The 24186-nt window shown below is 41.7% G+C and overlaps 1 protein-coding gene across 1 annotated transcript in view; it reads right to left on the reverse strand.

Annotated features, from left to right (window-relative positions):
- The window catches only part of CHCHD3 (coiled-coil-helix-coiled-coil-helix domain containing 3), a 290963-nt gene that overhangs the window by 11271 nt on the left and 255506 nt on the right, over positions 1 to 24186 (reverse strand). Inside the window, exon 7 of the mRNA XM_077472597.1 lies at positions 8856 to 8991. Within this exon, the coding sequence (XP_077328723.1) occupies positions 8856 to 8991 (136 nt within the window). The remainder of the gene's footprint in view (positions 1 to 8855; positions 8992 to 24186) is intronic.

The following is a 24186-nucleotide window of genomic DNA, read 5'->3' on the forward strand; positions in this document are numbered from 1 at the left end:
ACTTGCTCACCACTCATGTCAGGCGAGGGGTGGGGTGGTGTGGTGTGGGGTGGTCGGGCTATCTTTTTAGTTTTGCAGTATGTTTTGGGTCTGGACGGACCTTTTCTCAGCCTGCACCCTCACTGGTCAGCGTCATCCAACTAACCAGACTGTGACAGCCTGAGCGGGGACTCTCAAGCAATTATCATAGGTAACAATTTTCAGAAAGCTTCACTATTCACTCAAAGCTGAATTCCAAGTAATCTTTACAAAGGTGTATTGGTCTGTGGGATGCCAGTGGAAGCTGAAAAGCCAGGTCCTGTGCTGAGCAACTGCCCTGCTGCATTGTGAACACAGGAGGACGCTCAATTGGCTATTGACGTAATATACTAAGTTCACAATATTATGGTACCCCTTTGGAATTCCTTTACATATACATATACATTTACATATACATATCGGGATATTATATTATAAAGACAACATAAAGATGTGAACAGTGCTATAAAATGAGAAGTGTTATAGTTATTGGTTTCCAGCTATTTTCTGGATCCTCGATACACCTAATGCAGGACATAGACTGAGCGATTTCCTTTCCTAAAACCACAAGAGCCATTGTGTTCTCCTATGCAGTGATTGTGTTCTCCCGGTGGTAGGGGGAACAGGGAAGCTATCCCCCGCTGAGAGAATACAGTGATTTTTTGTTAGCGGCTATGAAGGCCGCTAGTATTAACCGCATGTAAAATCTGACAGGCTGTTTGTACCCAAGTTGAACGCATTACTTGGGTATATTCAGCCTGCTCATATATGGTTTGAATCTCGGCTGGTTCCTGCTGAACCGGCTGAGATACAAACCGTCTACGATGGGCTTAAGCATCTGATGCAAAGGCTTCCCTAATTTTAAATATGATACATTTAGGTACTTTTACAAGGTACTTTATTACCCATCTTGGGTATATGGATACATGCAGGGCAGTTGAACGTGGCGGGGGGGGGGGGAGCCCACACAGGGAGAGGATTAGTGATGGATGACAATTGCAGAATTCTTCCTCCAGCGGCATCTCCTCGTGGAGGACATCTAGGTATGTAATCAGGGCACGGATCATCAGTGCCCTGATTACAATTAAGTGCCCACCAGATCCAGCAATGAGTGCCCACAAGTGGCAGCAAACAGTGGCCATTAGTGATGCCAGTCATTGCTGGCTATCAGTTCTGCCCATCAATGCCACCCATCCATTCTGACTATCTGTGCCCACCAGTCCCGCCTATCTGTGCCCAACAGTGCCGCCTAGCAGCACTCATCAGTGTGGCATAGTCAAGCCTGCTCATCAGTGCCATCTAATGAGTGCCCATAAGTGCCACCCCTTCGGTGCAGCCTATCATGCCCATCAGTGAAGGAGAAAAATTACTTATTTACAAATTTTACTGACAAACTAAGAAAAACGTTTTATTCTCTTCACAATTTTCGGTCTTTTTTTTTTTTTTAAGGAAAAAAAATAAAAACTCAGAAGTGATTAAATACCACCAAAAGAAAGCTCTATGTGTGTGAAGAAAATGATACACAATTGTCATTCAAAGTGTGACAGCACTGAAAGTAGAAAAATGGCCTGGGCAGGAAGGGGGTGCAAGTGCCCTGTATTGAGGTGATTAAACTTGGTATATGTCTCTTTGTTAACCTAATACCAGGCAGTACAGCACCTTAGAGCAGGGCTGTACAACATTAGGTCAACAGGTTTACAAAAAAAAAAAAAAAAATTTAATTCCTGACATCTAAACTTGAGAGGGGTTGCCTGTGGTTCTAGTCTCTCCTTGGCTGCACTGTGTATTCTTGTGCATCTCCTCCCTGCACATTTCCCAGAGCCCTCTGGGGCTGCAGCTGGCAGGCACTCTTTCAGGGCTCCCCAGGCAGGGGTTGGAGGGGTGGCTGCCTCCTTGCATGGGTAGTCACTTCATTCTGGCGGATGGATTCTCCTTGCAAAATAAACTGCTGCAGATAGGATGATGCTGAGGAGCAGAGATATAGCAGCCTGATGAGTCTTTCACCTCAATCCATGTGATAAGAGGCTGTCGGGAAGGAAGAAGCTACTGCGGAAATTCCTTCCATCTGTCCCACCCCAGGGCCCCTACTTGCTACACTCTACAAATAGAAGACGGCTAAGGAAATTCTGTTGCATCATAACCTGGGCTGGATACCGCTCACTTCACTGCTAGTATAAATTGCTCAGTCCTGCCCTGCCACTACATACCGCTCACTGCATTACCACCACACACTGCCCGCTGTACTGCACTGTCATGCCACACTGCCTGACACCGTTACAACACGCTGCTCATTGCCGGGCACCGTTATTATTTACAGCTTACTTCACTGATACTATTTAAAGTTCACTGCACTGTCACTACATACTGTCCTGCGCTGCCACTCAGGCCGGGACAAAGGGTGGGCAGGACGGACGGATGCCCTGGGCGCAATGGTTTACTGTAGGGATGGGGGCACTTTCCTTCTGTTACAAGGCTGGCAGTAGTAGTGACAGCAACATCACAACTCCTGTCAACCCAGCGCTAGGAGTGGTGAGGAGAGAGCCAAAAAGTGGTGTGGGCTGTGTTCTCTCTGCTCCTCTGCTAGTGCAGCGCTCCTATATTCAGAAGCCAGCAGCAGCAATAACAGACATACAGGAGCTCTGCACTGGCAGGAGGGGAGAGAGAGCACAGCCCACAGATAAGCACAGAAGTGTCCTTGAGAGCACCAAAAGTGAGGGAGAGTCGAGAGGAGGCAAAGTAGTGCACTCCCCGCAAGCTTCTCCCTCCTGTCAGTACAGTTCTTCTGTAGCCTGTAAACACACCTGCCGGCTTCTGCCTGCAGGTGCCCTGACAGCTCGGGACTGTTTCTTGTGTAGACCTACACTCCCCTGGCCTCCTTCCCACAATGGGGGCGCAGTTTGGCACCTTTGCCTTGGGCAGTGGATGACCTTGTCCCAGCACTAATAAATAAAATTTATGAGGTAGAATACATATCAAACAAGGATATTCCATCTTTGTAGTAATATATGGTATATAGTTTGTGCTGATAACCTTTTTTATTTTTGTTTAGCAGCAATCTAACCGACATACCACATTCAGATATTTTTCACTTTGATAGCGCAAGGGAACCCCATAGTGGCACTGCTGCCACTACATACAATTTACTGCCATTGTTGTTATATTTATATACGGCTCACTTAACAGCACTGCGATTACATACTGCAATGCCATTACCAGTACATACAATTCAAGGCCTACTCTTACCTGTTACTAGATAATATGCATGGCCTTGGCTTTCTTTGCTACTACATATTGCCCTGCTCCAATAGCTACACATTACCAATTCCACAGCTCTGCACTGCCATTTCTTACTGCTAAATGCACTCTATGTACTGCAGTGCATGGCCACTGCACACTGCCCTACCATACTATATGTAGCTCAGTGTCCCCTAATGCCACTGCACTTTGCCTGCCAGGAATAGAGAGAGGAAGCCAAAGTTATGACTTTTAGATTACACAGAGCTAAGACCTACCTTCTTGTCCCCATGTAACAATGCTTGGTGCCTGAATGCCCAATCACCAACACTGTTAGTTGGGAGCAAGGACAATGAGTCACTTGTTCCACATGTCCTCTCAGACAGAGCAACGGGCAGAGAACAGAATATGTGTCAAGCTGGACAGAGCTTTATAGACAAGGTCACTTGAAGCATCTGTGCCTGAAAGTTTCTGCTTCTGAGGCACAATTCTGGATTCTATAACCCAAACTACAAGGCAGGCATCCTCTACCATGCATTTTTTCTGCTTGCTGTTAAAACAGTGCTAATGCTCATGAATTAGTTCTGCAGTCAGTCATCATAATACAAATATTAGCAATAGATGCAAAGTAGCTTGTTTACACATTTTAGAGAATTCTTTAAGCACGCAGAGTATTCACATGCAGGGATTAGACAGAGAAACAAACATGCAAACCAAACAATACACCAAAGGCAGAAGATAACAGAATGCTAATTCATATTGTGTGTGTATATGTATATATATATATATATATATATATATATATATATATATATATATATATATAGATAGATAGATAGATAGATAGAGAGAGAGAGAGAGAGAGAGAGAGAGAGAGACAGACACATACCCCTCATATTTTTGTAAACATTTTATTATATCTTTTCATGTGACAACACTGAAGACATTACACTTTTCTACAATGTAGTGAGTGTACAGTTTGTATAACAGTGTACATTTGTTGTTCCCTCAAAATAACTCAACACACAGTCATATATATCTAAACCGCTGGCAACAAAAGTGAGTACACCCCTAAGTGAAAATGTCCAAATTGGGCACAATTAGCCATATTCCCTCCCCGCTGTCAAGCGCCTCGTTAGTGTTACAAGGTGTCAGGTGTGAATGTGGCACAGGTGTGTTAAATTTGGTGTGATTGCTCTCACTCCCTCATACTGGTCACTGGAAGTTCAACATGGCACCTCATGGCAAAAAAACTCTGAGGAACTGAAAAAAATAATTGTTGCATTACATAAAGATGCCTTAGGCTATAAGAAGATTGCCAAGACCCTGAAACTGAGCTGCAGCATGGTGGGCAAGACCATACAGCGGTTTAACAGGACAGGTTCCACTCTGAAAAGGCCTCGCCATGGGGGACCAAAGATGTTGAGTACACATACTCAGCATCATAGTCAAAGGTTATCTTGGAAAAAGACGTATGAGTGCATCCAGCATTGCTACAGAGGTTGAAGAGGTGGGGGGGTCAGCCTGTCAGTGCTCAGACCATACATTGCACCCTGCATCAAATTGGTCTGCATGGCTGTTGTCCCAGAAGGAAGCCTCTTCTAAAGATGATGCACAAGAAAGCCCGCAAACAGTTTGCTGAAGACACACGGATGATGGACATGGATTACTGGAACCATGTCCTGTGGTTTGATGAGACCAAGATAAACGTATTTGGTTCAGATGGTGTCAAGTGTGTGTGGCAGCAACCAGATGAGAAGTACAAAGACGGGTGTGTCTTGCCTACAGTCAAGCATGGTGGTGGCAGTGTCATGGTTTGAGGCTGCATGAGTGCTGCCAGGGCTGGGGAGCTACAGTTCACTAAGGGAATCATGAATGTCAACATGTACTGTGACATACTGATGCAGAGCATGATCCCCTTCTTCGGAGACTGGGCCGCAGGGCAGTATTTCAACATGATAAAGCGAAACGTCTCCAACATTCACCAGCTTTGTCGTGGAGGAGTGGAAGAGGACTCCAGTGGCAACCTGTGAGGCTCTGGTGAACTCCATGCCCAAGAGGATTAAGGCAGTGCTGGAAAATAATGGTGGCCACACAAAATACTGACACTTTGTACCCAATTTGGACATTTTCACTTGGGGTGTACTCACTTTTGTTGCCAGCGGTTTTGATATTAATGGCTGTGTGTGGAGTTATTTTGAGGGGACAGCAAATCTACACTGTTATACAAGCTGTACACTCACTACTTTACATTGTTCAAAACGTAATTTCTTCAGTGTTGTCACATGAACAGATATAATAAAATACTAAAATGTGAGGGGTGTACTCACTTTGGTGAGTGTGTGTGTGTGTGTGTATGCACACATACACAGGGGATATAAAAAGTCTACACACCCCTGTTAAAAGGTCAGGTTTCTGGGATGTAAAAAAAAAAAAAATGAAAATTTTCCACCTTTAATGTGACCTATAAACTGTACAACTCAATTTAAAAACAATCTTAAATGTTTTAGGAGGAAATGAAAAATAAAAAAATGAAATAATGTGGTTGCATAAGTGTGCACACCCTGTTATGATAGGATGCAGCTGTATTCAGAATTAAGCAATCACATTCAAACTCATGTTAAATAGGAGTCAGTACACACCTGCCATCATTTAACCACTTCAATACCGGGCACTTATACACCTTCCTACCCAGACCAATTTTGAGCTTTCAGCGCTGTCATGCTACACTGTACCCAAACTAAATTTTTATCATTTTGTTCCCACAAATAGAGCTTTCTTTTGGTGGTATTTGATCGCCTCTGGGATTTTTATTTTCTGCTAAACAAATAAAAAAAGACCGAAAATGTTTTTTTTTGTTTCAGTTACAAAACTTTGTAAATAAGTAAGTTTTCTCCTTCACTGATGGGCACCGACGGGGCTGCAGTGACGGGCACTGATAAGGCAGCACTGATGGGCACCGATGAGGTGGCACCAATGAAGTGGCACTGATAGGCGGGCACTAATATGAGACACATATAGACACTGATAGGTGGCATGGATTGTCATGGATAGGTGGTACGGATTGGCGGCATGGATAGGTGGCATGGATTGGCAGCATGGATAGGTGGCACGGATTGGCAGCATGGATAGGTGGCAAGGATTGGCAGCATGGATAGGTGGCAAGGATTGGCAGCATGGATAGGTGGCAAGGATTGGCAGCATGGATAGGTGGCACGGATAGGCGGCACGGGTGGGCACTGATAGGCGGCATTGTAATTTAAAGTATTGGAGGGACGGATGCCAGTGTCAAACAATAATGCATGCCAATCAGTGATGCCTATTGTGGGCACTGATTGGCATCCATTATGGGCACTGGCTGGCATCCCTGGTGGTCTAGGGGGGCGTACATGGTTCTGGGCATCCCCTGGTGGTCCAGTGTGGGCATCCTTGGGGGGGGGGCTGTGCAGATAATCGATCAGCACAGACCCCCCCCCCCCTGTCAGAGGGGGTTCCAAATACCTGTCAATACTGGCACAAAACCTTCAGGTATCTGCTAGAAAGGAAAACATGAAGAGGAACTTCATCTTTCAGAATGACAACGACCCGAAGCACACATCCAAATCAGCAAGGGAATGGCTTCACCAGAAGAAGATTAAAGTTTTGTAATGACCCAGCCAGAATCAGATTTGAAAATTTGTGGGGTGACCTCAAGAGGGCTGTGCACAGGAGATGCTCCCGCAATCTGACAGATTTGGAGTGTTTTTTGCAAAGAAGAGTGGGAAAATATTGCCATGTCAAGATGTGCCATGCTGATAGATTCATTCCCAAGAAGACTGAGTGCTGTAATAAAATCAAAAGGTGCTTCAACGAAGGATTATTTTAAGGTTATGCACACTTATGTAACCATATTATTTTGTTTTTCTTATTTTTACTTCCCTCCACTTAAAAGATTTCAGTTTGTTGTTCAACTGAGTTGTAGTTTATAGGTCATATTAAAAGGTGGAAAAAGTTCTGAAACAAATTATCTTTGTCTCATTTGTTTACATCACAGAAACCTGACATTTTAACAAGGGTGTGTGTGTATGTATGTATGTATATATATATATATATATATATATATATATATATATATATATATATATATATATATATATACATATACACACACACACACACACAAAGTATTCTCCCAAAATCTTAACTTTGGTTGGCAGGTGGCAGAAATGCAGTACAACAACAACAAGTTTAAACAAAGCCTAAGGCCACATTCACGCAGGGCATATTTAGCTACAGAGTGCCTCTCCATACAGACAGTCCTATTCATGTCAATTGGGACACAGCCACCGCTTCCAACTGACATCCAGGTCGGTGCATGTTCCTGAACTCACATGGTCTGCATCTGGAGCCATGCACCTACACCGCATGGATGCCAGATCTGTCCTTGCAGTTGCTGTGTCCCCACTGACATAAATAGGACTATCTGCACAGGGATGCACAGAATATCTGTGTATCCCTGTGCAGGTAAACATGGACCGCCATGGGTGTAAGCTTTAGTACCCCACTGAACTAGGCCTTAGTAGGAATTTAGAAAGAATTGTGTAAGTTATGTTGTGCTTATGTGTGCAAATAGTGTTTTTTTTGTGTGAAAATAGCTATTTGATAAACATTTGCACAACTATTGTGGGGCCTAAATAAATCAGTAGCACCTTTCATAAAATGTATGGTTTGGAGCGTCTTTTACAAACTTTAAAAATGTTAAGTGAAAACCATATTTTTGAGAAATTTTGTTATTTACAGTTTTGTGCATGTTCGAATTTCAGCATTTCGCAAAAAGGCACGATTAAAAATGTTCTAAATATTTGTTATTTACATAGGTTAAAGCTTTTATATTTAGTAGGAATTTAGCAGGAATTTTATAAAATGTGCTATTTTGTATGAATGATAATGATTTTAGTGTATTTTTAGTGAAAATTATGCTTTGATAAACATTTGCACAAATATTGCAAGGTCTAAAAAATTATTAGCACCTTCTTTTTATTCTACTGGTCATGAGCTTTAAGAAAATGTGGTTTGAGGGATCTTTTACAAACTCTGAAATTTGTAAGTGATAAATGAAAACATCCAGTTTTAGAGATGATTTTGCGTACATTCAATTTTCAGCATTTTTCAAAATTTTACATTTACAAAATATTTGTTATTTATTAATGCAACACAGGTTAGGCTTTTATATTTAGTAAGAAATTAGCAGGGATTTTGTAAAATTTGTTATGTTTGTTCCTGCTAATAATGATTTTAGTGTAGTTTTAGCCATAATGATGTTTTGATAAACATTTGCGCAAATATCGCAGGGTCTTAAAATCGGTAGCACCTTATTTTTACTCTACAGGTCATGTGCTTTCAGAAAATATATATGGTTTGGGGGGTCTTTTACAAACTCAAAGCTGTAAGGGAAAAATAAAAAAGCAATGGAAAAACTGCAATTGGGTTCGACCAGCTGAGTTTAAAAGTGAAGCACAGGGCCTGGCAGCGATGGGGTTAAAAGGTATAGTTGGGTATAATTCTCTAGATAAAGCAGTAGTTGCACAAGAATGGAGGATGCTTCAAAAATCTATGAAACTCACCTGTTTGGCATTGTTGACACACTGCATGTACTGGCTAGCCAATACAGAGCAGCTCAGTGTTTGTTGGGGATTCTGCTGATAGCACTGGAGAATTTGAGCCTGGAGGTCAGCACATACTGGATGGGATTCATATCTCCTGGACAAAACAAAAAGAAAGACCAGATTAGCAATTTAAGAATACCTTACAGTATTACTAAACCCACAACAGTAAAATCAGTCTGTATATGCAGTAAAGCATGCTTGCTATACTCACTGTGGAACCTAAGGGGTTAATCCTCCGCATTGTGCAAAAAGGCTGTTTGATCCTGCATTCTTTGATCCTCCCCCTCATTCCATTATCCCATAATAATTCTCTGATAACACAGTCTATGGTGTCAGGCTGCAAATGCTCAGTTTAGTGTGTATTGCTAGAGAGGTTTTTTTTTTATCTTGGGTGGATGCATGTGATCAACACAGGGCTAATCAGCACTGTCCAAACAGAGGGTCAGGGGTCTTGCAGTTTCAAAGGACTGTTAGAAAACTACTCCTACAGGCTTTAAAAAATGTGAGCAATGTTTAAAAAATTCTACAGGTTGCATGTTTTGAATTACAGAGGAGGTGGTCTAGGGCTTGAATTATTGCTCTCGCTCTACCGATCGCGGCGATACCTCACGTGTGGTTATAAAGTTTTCATATGCCGGCGCTACTCACGTATGCGTTCACTTCTGCACGTGAGCTCGTCAGGATGAGGTGTGTTGCGTTAAAAAAAAAAATTTTCTTATTTATTTTACCTTTTATTTTTACACTTTCCCTTGTAATAGAAAAAAACATGACAGGACCTCTTAACTATAAGATCTGGGGTCAAAAAGACCTCAGATCTCATATTTAGACTAAATAAATGCAATAAAAAAAAGAAAAGAAAAGAAAAAGTGTCATAAAAAATAAATAAAAAAAAGTAAAAAAAATAACTCTTTAAGAGCTGTGGGTGAAAGTGACGTTTTGACGTCGCTTCCGCTCAGCAATTGTATCTTCCCCTAACTCGTCTCCATACTGAGCCAGCAAGAGGACACAATCACCTCCACCGCTGCCGACGGCTCCGGTAGGCGATGGAAGGGGGGCTCTCTCCCGCCACCGATAAGTGATCTTGCGGCGAATCCGCCACAGAGACCACTTTTACCTTGTAGCGTACCGCCCACTGAAAATGAGGATATCAGGAATATAGCATCTAGCTGCTGCCATAACAACGATATCCTCCTTCAAACAGCCACCGTAAACCTACAGTGGGCAGTCCGTAAGCGGTTAACCAGTGCTTAGCTGGACACTGATAGAAATCACAAGACTGCTCTAACTGCTGTGTACTGTGGGAGACCAGATAGAGTGAATGCAGGGCACTGGGTTTAGGGACACGTTCATTTTGTAAATACAATCGATGAACATGTGATTAAATACTGCAACATTTTGTGCTTATTGTAGAATGTAAAGTGGTTCTAAAGGTAAAAGGTTTTTAGAGGTTTAAGAAAAAAAAAACTTTAAATAGTGGATCTCCCCCAGCCCCCTTAAATACTTACCTGAACCTGATTTTGGTCCACCGCTGCACCTGTCTGCAGCAGCTCTTCTCCCCTCTCCTGGCTTTGACAGGCTTGGCTCAGAGCAATGTAAACAATTGGTTCCTGCTGCTGTCAGTCAAAACCTCTTAGCAGAGAGAGGGGCTGGATAGATGCAAACAGTCTGGCCCATGATCAAGCATGTGCGAGTGTCCCCATGGGAAGCAGCTTCTTATGGGGGCACTTGATTGGAGAAGAGTCAGAAGCGCTGGCAGGGAACCCGGGAAGGGGGGGATCCAGTCTACTCTGTGCAAAACAATTGCACAGAGCAGATAAGTATGACATATTTGTTGTTAAAAAAAAAAAAAAAAAATTCACAATCACTTTAAATAGGATACAAATATCAGTAAATTAGTGCACACCCCTTCTCTATCAATGCAGAAAACTACAGCTATAATTTAGAACAACGATGCTATATCACCAACTTTTATTGTTGTGTCCCATCACTTCCAGTCCTGATGAATACACAGCATGTATAGGGAATTACCCCAAGGGGGACACAGACAGAAATAAACGTCTTCTTCACTCTATTAAAAACAAATGTTACAATATCTCCCTGTTGGAGCGTTATCCTTATTCCCTGTCCTGGTCCACACACTTAGGAAAAATCTTTATTTAGATTTGCAAGGATTGTTTTTCAGATAGTTTTTCTGAAGAAAGTAGCAAATAAAAATGACCAGTCTCACAATAAATGTTCCCTTTCTCCATCTTTTCCAAAAAGAAAAAAAAAATCATCATCCTTTCGAAACTTAAAGTTCTAGATGGCATGTAATGCAAATAGTTGAACAACATTATTTTACAGAATGCCAGAGGTGACATTAGCGGAGACCCACACATCAACGTTCCTGACATGTAATAAATCAAATGAGCTTTCTCATTCCACAGTCAATACCCATTTCAGTCCCTTGACATCCTGTCTGCTTATGACTAGCACTCATTGTATTTTCATACGCTCCCATATCCATTTCCAATCTCTTTAGGCACTCCAATGTGATATTGATGAGCATCAACAGAAATGGCTCCAGCGACTCCAGCAGAGCCTAAGAATTTTCTTGGATTAGCATACAAGGGAAAGTGCTGGCTTTCTATTGATTTGAGGTATTTGTTATGCTGCTTAATGCACCGTTTTCACTTTTGGGAAAACCTTAAATGAGATTACTGTCAGACATCATACAGCTATAAAACATGTGGCAGGATACCACACAATGCACGCACAAAGGTACTGCAAGCTTTGCTAGTAAATGCTGCTTAGCTGGTAATATTGATTGCCATAATATACAAATTCCCCGGCACCACTAACATACACATTCACTTTACAAGTCAGCTAAATATGGCACGAATATATAATTATCTAATAAAAAGAAATGCAACATACTGTAATATGATACTCTGAGAAAAGAATATACTTTATAATATAATATATATTATCAACTTGCTTGGACCACATACATAACTTTTGTACCATTTGTATCATTACCTGGAAGCGAATATTGAGAAGAAAAAAAAAACGATGCCCTGTACACATGGTCGAAATTTCCAACAGAAAAGGTCAGACGGGAGAATTTCATCGTATATTCCGACCGTGTTTATGCCCCATCGGACTTTTGACGTCGAAAATCCTGACGGACCTAGAAAGAGAACATGTTCTATATTTTCCCGACGGAACAAATTCCTATAGGGAAAACCGCTCGTCTGTATGCTGTTTACCAAAAACGACACATGCTCTGAAGCAAGTATGAGACGGAAACAGTTGACTACTGGCTATTGAACTTCATTTTTCTACTCCCGTCGTACGTCACCGCGTTCTTGACAGTCGGAATTTGGTGTGATCGTGTGTACACCAGACAGCTTCAGAATTACGTCAGAAAAACCTTCAGAGTTTATTCCGATGGGAAAACCGGCCATGTGTACAGGGCATAAGGCCTATTTCACACTGGTGTACTTAAGCATACACCCGATTGAGGGCTGCGTTTGCCTGCATGGTGTTCTGTGCATCCATATACAGGTAGCCCAATTAATATCAACTGAGACAGAGAGACTGCATGGACACAGTTGCTGCTCCCAAAGAGACACTCGCATGGTGCAGGTGCATGTCCCTGAACTCACACTGTCTGTGTTCTATGTAGGGAGATCAATGATTTCAATGATCTGGCCAATTCACTGGTTTGAGAGAAGGAAGTCCGTAAATCCCAACCATTGTATAAGACTGCAAACCAGAAACCAAATCTGCATATGTAATGAGCAAATACAGCTGTCCCAAATACACATATAATTACTAATTATACACTGAAGCAAGTTTAACCACTTCAATACCAGGATCTTTTGCCCCTTCCTGCCCAGGACATTTTTCAGCTTTCAGCACTGTCAACCTTTCAATGACAATTGCGTGGTCACGTAACAGTGTACCCAAACTAAACTTTTATCATTTTCTTCCCACAAATAAAGCTTTCTTTTGGTGGCATTTGATTATCTCTGGGGTTTTTTTTGTAAACAAACTAAAAAAAGACCGACATTTTTATTTAAAAAAAAGTTTTTCTTAGTTTCTGTCATAACATTTTGTTTTCTCCTTCACTGAAGGCACTGATGAGCAGGCACTGATAAGGTGGCACTGATATGTAGAATTGATGGGCACTAATGACATGCAGCACAGATGGGTACTGACCGGCAACACTGACAGATGGCACTGATGGACACTAATAGATAGCAATGATGGGCAGCACTGATGCGGTACTGACCGGTGTTACTGATTGGCACTGTGAGGGCCAATGATTTTTTTTGAGGGGCCACTGACTGGCAGCTGTTGGGTACCGATTGCCAGCTGATGGGCAGCTTTTGATGGGGGCTGTGCTAATAATCAATGTCCCGATCATAAGCACAGACCCCCCCCTCCGACAGGGAGAGGCACCGATCGGCTCTCCCTGTCAGTGCGAACAGAGGAATGCCGTTTACTGGCACTTCCTGGTTCACGTAATGGCGCATGGTGCACTTGCGATCGCCACTCCGCACGATCTTAGGGGCGTGCACCGCAATGCTATCCTGCTGGACATCATATGACACCCAGTCAGGATAACAGAACCACTTCCTGGCTGTCAATCTGCTATAGGCCGGGCGGGAAGTGGTTAAAGAACCCTATGAATGAATATATATATATATATATATATATATATATATATATATATATATATATATATTTTTTTTTTTTTTATTTAAATATATATTTAATTTAAGGTCACCTGGTTTACATTATTATTTAAAAACTCACGCCAAAAAGGCAGCACGTTAACTTGCTGATGACAAGTATGTATATCAGTAATGGAATTGAAAGGTTCGCTGTGCTCAAATCCAATACTATATGAGAGTGTCTAAAAAGTTTGTTGAATGGTACTGGGAAAAAAGAAAAAAAAAAAAACAGAAGATAAAAATTACTTTTATTGGCTTTCAAAAAAATTGCCAGCTTTCACAACACTTTTGGCAATGTTTATAAAGCTTCTGGAAACCGTCAGCAAAGGGACTCTGGGAATTGATCGCAGAACCGCTGTCACACATTCCTGGATTGCTGCCACCTCCGGAAAACACGCGCCTTTTCATGACACACTTCAGGGCATACCTGGTAATGAAATCTCCAGACATTTCCATCCGTTTTGTTTTTCTGTTCGTCAGTCAGCTTATGCGGCACAAACCAGGAACAGATCTTCCACTTACCCAAATCTTTGTGGAGGCTGGTGCGCACCATGTAATTGCTAATGCCCAATTCCTCTACCATCAATCGTAGAGTGAGTCACCGATCTCGTGTCAGCATGTGTCACACTCGCTCAATCATGTCTGGGGTTCTGCTTGTCGACGGCTGACCCGAGTGTAGCTCATCCTCAATCGTTTCCTTCGTTTGAACCAGTTGTAAACACATTTTCTGCTCATGGCTTTTATCCTGTACACCTGCACCCACATTTTCATCTCAGTTTTCCCCAATTTGTAGGAGATCTTGATGTTCACTCATTGCTCCATATCACTGTGACCCTACCTCTCACACTATGTTTGACTGCCCAACAGCAGGTTTACCCTGATGGTCACATGTACTCCACGCTAGGTGGTGCTTTTTTACATGTCTCTGGATAGCCATGTGCACCTGGCCCATATTGCTGTTAAGATATCAGACCATTCACCAAACTTTTTAGACACATCTCGTAATATATATTTGAGCTATATGGGTTTAAGTACATACATTTTTTCAGTTCGGTGCAAGTCAGGCATTTAGTAAAATAGAGTAATGAATGGCCAAATATGGATCGCTTTGAAGCAGTTGGATGGCAAAATGTAAAACCAGACCTGGAGGGCAGACAGTACTCAAACTTAAAGTGTAACTAAAAGCAAAACTTCTATTTTTAGTTTTTGCTGTCTGGGCCTCTGTAAAACCTAGTACACATAGGCCCAATGTTGGGCAGCATCAGCCGGTTCAATAGAAATCAGCCAACATTCAGCACATGTGTACAGCAGCCAGTTTGGCCGGCTTCCGTCGAAGGGTCATGACTGAAAAAGGTCTGCCGACCAGCTCCCAAACATCAGATTGCTAGTACAGCGTAATAGAGGAGAAATCTTCCAATGGGACACTAGTTCCGGTGAACTGCCCCCCAAGAGATTCCCTGAATTAGCAGCAATTTTTTCTCACTCCCTGTTTTGGATATCGCACAGGAAGTGAAGTTAAATCTCCCTCCCCCCCCCAATGGGACACAGATGGTTAAAAAAAAAAAAAAATGTCCAGGAGTTAAAAACTTCCCTTACGCCAGGGGTATTGAATTAAAATTCAAAAAGGTCTGCTCGCTAACATTTTCTTTGGGCTTAGGTCCGAATCTCAAGTCTGTGCTAGGACTCCTAAAGATTGTGGTCATGCACATCAGTCTACCCCTTAACATAAATTCTGCCCATCAGTGTGTCCCTTAACATAAAATAAGGGGCATGCTGATGTGCTGATTATGTTAGGGGTCACTCTGATGACACAACAAAATGTGCCCTTCACAGTGCTCCTTTACATCAGGTGTCCCCATCACAGTACTCCTTTACAGCAGGCATTCCTGTCAGACTGCCCTCTTACATAAGATGTGCCCATCAGCATGTCCATTAACATAAAAAGAGGTGCATGCTAATGGGCATATTTTATGTTAAGGGGTACTCTGATGGGCACATCTTATGTTAAGGGGCACTCTGATGGGAATGACTGATGTAAACATTTTGTTCTGCCCAGTACCACTTAACAAACTGTGCCCATCAAAGTGCCCCTTAACATAAAATGTGCCATCAGAGTGCCCCTTAACATAAATTGTGCACATCAGAGTGCCCCTTATTTTACATTAAGGGACATGCTGATGGGCACAATTTTTGTTAAGGGGGCACACTGATGGTGTCTTACATCAGATGTCCCCCCCATCAGCATGCCCCTTAACAAAGTATATCTAAATAAATGCTGATCAAGAAAGGTCTGTTATTGAAAAGAATCCTGGGAACTAGAGGTCGACCGATATATCGGCCGGCCGATATATCGGCCGATATTTGCCGTTTTTTAAATAATCGGCATCGGCCGATTGTGTTAATAAAAAGCCGATTCTACAGCGGGACTTTGAAATGACTTCTGTAAGAAGTCAGTGTGAGTTGTCTGAGTCGTCATAGCAACACTTTCCTCCACTCTGGGCAGACTGCCAAGAAAAGAACTAAATGATACAATGTTTACACTTCTGAATGAATGAAGTCATCTCTGTGTGTAGAAGGTCTCAGTTTAACCATTTAAAGACTAAATCTTTTCTGACACTTGTTGCTTACAAGTAAAAATCCTGTATTTTCTGCCAGAAAATCACTTAGACCCCCCAAAAATTATATATATTTTTTTAGCAGAGATCCTAGGGAATAAAATAGCGGTTGTTGCAATATTTTATGTCACACGGCATTTGCACAGAGGTCTTTCAAATGCATTTTTTTGGGAAAAAAATACACCATTTAAAAAATAAAAATAAAATAAAAACAGTAAAGTTAGCCCATTTTTTTTTTTTTTTTTGTCCAAAAGTTTTGACTACCTGTTTTTATTTAATATATAGGTTTTTAGTTTTTTTTTAATCTAGATCATACATACAAGTAAACTGATTGGAGGTTTGTTTTGTTTAATAAATGTTTAAAGCGGGAGTCCGCCGGGACTCCGCGTTTTTTTTTTTTTTCTAAAGCCAGCAGGTACAAATACTGCAGCTGCTGACTTTTAAAATAATGACACTTACCTGTCCAGCGCGCCCGCGATGTCGGCACCCGAAGCCGATCTCTAGATCGACACTCGAGTGCTGCCGCCGCCGCCATCTTGGGTATGGGAATTAGGAAATGGAGCCTTTCGGCTTAATTTCCCGGTTCCCTACTGCGCATGCGTGAGCCGCGCTGCGCAATGAGGACGGTCCCCGCTGCCTCTGGGATCTGTGTGTTTCCCGGAAGGGGGCGGGCACTTGCGGAAGGGGGCGAGCACTTGCGGAAGGGGGCGTAATGTACGCCCCTTTCCGCAGAGAGCTAGCCCGGAAGTGGGTGCAGTTACCTGGATTATCCAGGTAACTGCACCCCCCTCCCCCCTGAAAGGTGCCGATTGTGGCGCCGGAGGGGGGGAGGGTTCAGATGAGCGGAAGGTCCATTTTAGGGTGGACCTCCGCTTTAAGTGTAAGAAATTTTCTGTATCACTTGTGAAGACTGCTTTCACACTGGAGCGGGCAGACGTTGATGGTAAAACGCAAGTTTTAGCGGCTCTTTACCATCATTTTAGCGGTGCTATTTGGCTGCTAGTGGGGCACATATAACCCAGCTAGCGGCCAAGGAAGAGGTTAAATGCGCCCATGAAGCACCGCTGCCAAATCGCATTGCATGCGCTTCGGCAGTGGTGCCCATTCATATCAATGGGCAGGAGTGGTGGAGGAGCGGTATACACCACTCCAAACGTGCTGCTTGCAGGACTTTTTTATTTTAAGATCCTGCCAGCGCATCGCCTCCGTGTGAAAGCACTCTGTCTTTCACACAGACTGCAGGGGAGCCATTTTGCAGGCACTTTACAGGCGCTATTTTTAGCCCAAAAGCGCCTGAAGAATGCCCCAGTGGGAAAGGTGTGTTAGATCAAGGGGGATTAAAAATAAATAAATAAAATAAAATCGGCCAAACATATCGGCCCAAAAAAATCGGCATCATATATCGGCTATCGGCCGCCATGATTTCTAAATATCGGCATCGGCATCGGCCAGAGAAAAACCCATATCGGTCGACCTCTACTGGGAACCATCACGGTCTCTAAAAGATCAACAAAAATCATCAAAAATCGCCCGTGCTAAAAGATCACAGTTGCAGTTTTTGTACAGTTAGAAGTGCAAAGAGGGATCCATGATTATTCATTTTAAAATACCAGGCTTCACAAATTGTGTTTATGTGGCAATAACTCCCCAGTATAAACTGAAGGAGTTATGATGCTTTTGCTTTATAGGGTTATTCTGTAAGCTCATCTTTAACAGGGATGATTTCAGATGTGCTTTTTGAAACCTAAACTGAACCCATGTGAGCAAGCCTGCTAAGAAGCGATCACTACTGGGCCAATGATGTGCAGATATGGCATTCTCCACAGCTAAGTGTGTACCTGCCCCTTGTATATGTGCCACTGTGCACCGGGGAATGCCCTGCCTGCAGATCATTGACTCAGGTACAGTACAGGTCACAGCTTCCTGGTGGGCATGATGTTGGTTCGGAGTAGAATCTAAACACGTCAAGCTAATCCTTAATTTTTAACACATTTCTGAGACCTGTTTAATGATTATATTTGCATCTACCTTTTTTTTAACACAGTTTTTCTCTGGACTGGCAAAATAAAACAGGAACTAGTCCAACAATGTCTTAATATTACAAGCTTTGTTGGCAGGAAGCTCTAATTTCTCCTCCATTAGAAGTCTGAACGTGGAATAAATGAAGTAACTCAGGATTAATGGTTTCTTTGCCGTGACCCTACATAGAACTCATCCTAAAACTGTCAGACGAACCGACCACTTAAACTATTAGCATCCCGTTACCATGGATAATTTCCAGGGCTGTCACGTGAACAGTAATGATATATTTTAAAGCTAGGAAAAGACAAAGAACTTGATAAATTGACAAAGATCAAGGTGGATTCTTTACACTTCTTCCCTGACTTCTAAAACTTACAGAGCATTTACTTGTTCAGCAACCCATTTCAAATTATAAAATGGCACACCTGAACAAAAAAACATCCAGTGCTGGCAGCATTCAGGTTGAATATTTAAGCATTGATTATATATATATATATATATATATATATATATATATATATATATATATAGAGAGAGAGAGAGAGAGATAGATTCTTGGTAGGATGCCATTATCTCTGTGATACCAATGGTCAATTAGACTTGCAATTTTCAAAACGTTGGCTTAAAGGATCCTTAAGATACACAGCTTCTCTAATTTTGACAATTCCTAGTAGCCCACCAGCCGCTTACATCCCAGCTGTGTGTAATGACCAATAATTGGACTATAAGGATATGTGCTTTAAAAAAAAACACAACCATGTTTGCGTCTTTTTACAAATGCAACAGGCATTTTGTATGATGCAAATAGTGGCCATAAACACCTTCAAAGATGAGACATTTTCTAAATAAGAGGGACATTGATGAATATGTTTGAATGCTAGGGACAATACAAATAGTTATTTTTCAAACCCTTATGTAAATAAAGCCTAGTGTTCGCTACCCAGGTTTTATCTAGTCTACTGGACATAATGTTCCTTGATGTGCCGAAGTCTTCATAAATCAAAAGCCAATAAGGTAACCTTTCTTCCAGCTTGGATGACAACTGAAGTTAACACTAAATGCAGCCTAATATCAGTCTTTACAAATTTGTCCATGACACAGCATACTTTCCGCCACATTACTGTTCTGGTAATGCATGCACACAAGACAGCCTGCACACAAATAGCCTGGAGAGAACACTAATTGCAGGAAGTCAGTAGACAGTAAGTGGTCTGTTCTTTTACCTTAAACAGCTATATGACAACGCACCCTACCAAGTAGACAGTATCAGGGGGGATTTGATTTAAATTAAGTTGATTTAAATCACTACTAAAAAGGCTTGATTTAAATCATAATTTTTAAACAGCAACTGTCATCTCTGTTCTACAGAGGCTCCTCCTCTGACCCACTGTTCACTCATCAACAGTTCCATAACAAGGTGAGGGACGTGGCAACAGCAGGTGAACGGAAGCCCGCTAACAGGTGCTGCCATTATAGATCTGAAATGACAGGTGCTCTTTAACCACTACAATACTGGGCACTTTTGCCCCCTTCCATCCCAGCCCAATTTTCAGCTTTCAGCGCTCTCGCAATTTCAATGACAATTGCGCAGTCATTCTACACTGTACCCAAATGAAATTTTCATCATTTTGTTTGCACAAATAGAGCTTTATTTTGGTGGTATTCACGACTCAGTTTTTATTTTTTTGTGATAAAAGCGGAAAAATAGTGTAAATTTGGAAAAAAAAAACACAATATTTTCTTCTTTCTATTTTAAAAGAAATCTAATAAAATCGAATTTTGTTAAATTTAAGCCAAAATGTATTCTGCTACATGTCTTTGGTAAAAAAAATTCCATTAAGTGTATAATAATTGGTTTGCGTGATCACAGACATATGTACGCAAATGATCATGTACAGATGTACGCAAATGATCATGTACAGATGTACGCAAATGATCATGTACAGATGTGTGCAGGTGATCACGGACATATGTGTGCAGGTGATCACGGACATATGTGTGCAGGTGATCACGGACATATGTGTGCAGGTGATCACGGACATATGTGTGCAGGTGATCACGGACATATGTGTGCAGGTGATCACGGACATATGTGTGCAGGTGATCACGGACATATGATTTTAGTGGGACATATGTGGGGGACATGTGTTTTTATTATTTGGGGACATGTGTGTTTTGGGGACATGTGTGGGGACATTGTGTTTTCACAGTTTTTTAGACTAGACTGGTGATCAGTGACTAAAAAGCTGTAAAAACAGTTCATACTCACGGATCATCAGCCGGCTGCAGCGATCTGCTCTCCTCAGTGACGACTTCCGCGTGAGGAGAGGAGAGCCGCTTGCCTAGCAACCGGCTGTTTGTTTACATCACATGATGGGTGTGATTGGACATGGCCGTCATGTGATCAGGAGGGCCAATCACAGAGCCCTCCTGCCAATCCAAAATGCGCTGTGTCCGGGTGACACGAGCGCATCGGGATCACGCCGCTGCGCGGGCACGCACGCGATCTCCCTACTTCTGAAGGACGTTCGGGAACATCCATTCAGAAGTAGAAGGCTCCCACCTGCCCGTATATATATATATATATATATATATATACACACATTGGCCGGGTGGGAAGTAGTTAAATGTAAGGACTCATTCTTGCTGGTAGATAGACTCTTTAATATTTGCATTTAAAATAAAGGTTTACTATTTAGAATAATAAGCTGTGAGGTTAGTAAAACAGCAATATCAGAACCAATTCAATCATATACTTAGTTGTGTACATAGATTTGCAAAGCAATGGGATAAAAGAACATTCCTGTGTGAATGCATCAATGCAGAGCATGTTATCTTAGCTTGCAGAGCTTGGATTCATTGAATGAGTTTACCAAAAAATGGAATATTACAGAATATACAGCCTCATGCTACACAACAAAGCTCCATTTCATGCTTAATAAACTAAATTATTAATGTATCTTAACAAGAAAACTATCTTTAGATAGATTTTTACTCCAAAAGCGTTTTGTTAAAATAAATTTGATAAAAATAAAACAAAATCTGTTTTTTTTTTTTTTTTTTTAAATCATCGATTTATATCCACCCTGGACAGTATACTTGTAACTGATGATGAAATGGAAAGCAATTATCACATGAAACCTTTGTTAACCACTTAAGCCCCGGACCAATTTGCAGCCATAGGACCAAGCCCCTTTTTGCGATTCGGCACTGCGTCACTTTAACTGACAATTGTGCGGTCATGCGATGTGGCTCCCAAACAAAATTGGCATCCTTTTTTTCTCACAAATAGAGCTTTCTTTTGGTGGTATTTGATCACCTCTGCGGTTTTTATTTTTTGGGCTATAAACAAAAATAGAACGACAATTTTGAAAAAAATTAAATATTTTTTACTTTTGGCTATAATAAATATCCCCAAAAAATATATAAAAAAAACATTTTTTTTCCTCAGTTTAGGCCGATACGTATTCTTCTACATATTTTTGGTTAAAAAAAACACGCAATTAGCGATTATTGATTGGTTTGCGCAAAAGTTATAGCGTTTACAAAAAATAGGGGATAGTTTTATAGCATTTTAAAAAAAAAATATGTTTTACTAGTAATTGTGGCGATAAGCGATTTTTATTGTGACTGTGACATTATGGCGGACACATCGGACATTTTTGGAACCATTGTCATTTATACAGCAATCAGTGCTATTTAAATGCACTGATTCCTGTGTAAATGACACTGGCAGTGAAGGAGGTAACCACTAGGGGGCAGTGTAGGTGTACGTATGACGTTATGTGTTTTTTTAATTGTAGGGGGCGTGGCACGATACTGATCGTCCTTCCCTATAAAAGGGAACAGACAGACAATCGGTGACAGCCACACAGGGAAGCACGAGGAGAGGTTTGTTTACACAGACCTTTCTTCGTTCTTCAGCTCTGTGACCCGATCGCGGGACACCAGCGGCGATCGGGTCCTCTGGTCCCGCGGCCACGGAGCCCAGGACCAGGTCGGGAGTGCGCCGCGCTCCCGACCCACGGCTGGGCACTTAAAAAGCAACGTACAGGTACGTGCTTGTGCCCAGCCGTGCCATTGTGCCGATATATATCGGCGTGAGGCGGTCCTTAAGTGGTTAAACAGTGCCTTGAGAAAGTATTCCACATTTTGTAACGTTACAACCAAAAACGTAAATATATTTTATTGGGATTTTATTTGATTGACCAACACAAAATGGCACATAATTGTGAAGTGGAAGGAAAACGATAAATGGTTTTCAATTTTTTCTACAAATATCTGAAAAGTGTGGCGTGCATTTGTATTCAGCCCCCTTTACTCTGATACCCCTAACTAAAGTCTAGTGGAACCAATTAGCTTGAGAAGTCACCTAATTAGTAAAAAGAGTCCAACTGTATGTAATTTAATCTCTGTATAAATACAGATAGTTTGTGAAGGAGGTTTATTAGAGAACCTTAGTGAACAATCAGCATCATGAAGGCCAAGGAACACACCAGACAGGTCAGGGATAAAACTTTAGAGAAGTTTAAAGCTGAGTTAGGTTATAAAAAAATATCCCAAGCTTTCAGCATCGCACAGAGCACTGTTCAATCCATCATCCAAAAATGGAAAGAGTATGGCACAAATGAAAACCTACCAAGACATGGCCGCCAACGCAAATGGACAGGCTGGGCAAGGAGAGCATTATTCAGAGAAGCAGCCAAGAGCCTCAAGGTAACTCTGGAGGAGCTGCAGAGATCCACAGCTTAGGTTGGTGAATCTGGCCACAGGACAACTTTTAGTGATGCACTCCACAAATCTGGCCTTTGTGGAAGAGTGGCAAGAAGAAAGCCAATGTTGAAAGAAAGCCATAAGAAGTCCCATTTGCAGTTTGTGAAAAGGCCATGTGGGGGACACAACAAACATGTGGAAGAAGGTACTCTGGTCAGATAAGACTAAAATGTAACTTTTTGGCCTAAAAGCAAAATGCCCTGTGTGGCAGAAAACTAGCACAGCACATCAGCCCAAACACACCATCCCCACCGTGAAACATGGTGGTGGCAGCATCATGTTGTGGGGATGCTTTTCTTCAGCAGGGTCAGGGAAGCTGGTCAGAGTTAATGGGAAGATGGATGGAGCCAAATACAGGGAAATCTTAGAAGAAAACCTGTAAGAGTCTGCAAAAGACTTGAGACTGGGGCAGAGGTTCACCTTCCAGCAGGACAACACCCTAAACATACAGCCAGCGTTACAATGGAATGGTTTATATCAAAGCATATTCATGTGTTAGAATGGCCCAGTCAAAGTCCAGACCTAAATCCAATTGAGAATCTGTGGCAAGACTTGAAAATTGCTGTTCACAGATGCACTCAATCCAATATAACAGAGTTTGAGCTATTTTGCAAAGGAGAAAGGGCATAAATGTCACTCTCTAGATGAGCAAAGCTGGTAGAGACATATCCAAAAAGACTTGCAGCTGTAATTGCAGTGAAAGGTGGTTCTACAAAGTATTGACTCAGGGAGGCTGAATACAAATGCACGCCGCACTTTTCAGATATTTGTAAAAAATATGGAAAATCATTTTCTTTCCACTTTACAATTATGTGCCACTTTGTGTTGGTCTATCACATAAATTCTGAATAAAATACATTGACTTTTTTGGTTGTAACATGACAAAATGTGGAAAATTTCAAGGGGTATAAATACTGTTTCAAGACACTACAAGTGCAGAAAAGATGCACATTATTAATAATTACATTGCATTGAGCCTAAAAAAGCAAAAATAAAAATCAAACAGACCCTTGCACTACATAGTTATTGGTAAATCTAGAAAATATTATACATTCAGATAGAAACATGACGTGAGCTTAAATCTCAAGATTAAAGAAATTGAAAGAATTCTATTGCCATGTAAAAGAGCAAAAAAGTATTCAAACTGCAACGGTCTTC

Source organism: Lithobates pipiens, unplaced genomic scaffold, assembly GCF_037356315.1.
Source record: "Lithobates pipiens isolate NorthernLeopardFrog02 unplaced genomic scaffold, aLitPip1_a1.2 Scaffold_8, whole genome shotgun sequence".
NCBI lineage: Eukaryota > Metazoa > Chordata > Amphibia > Anura > Ranidae > Lithobates > Lithobates pipiens.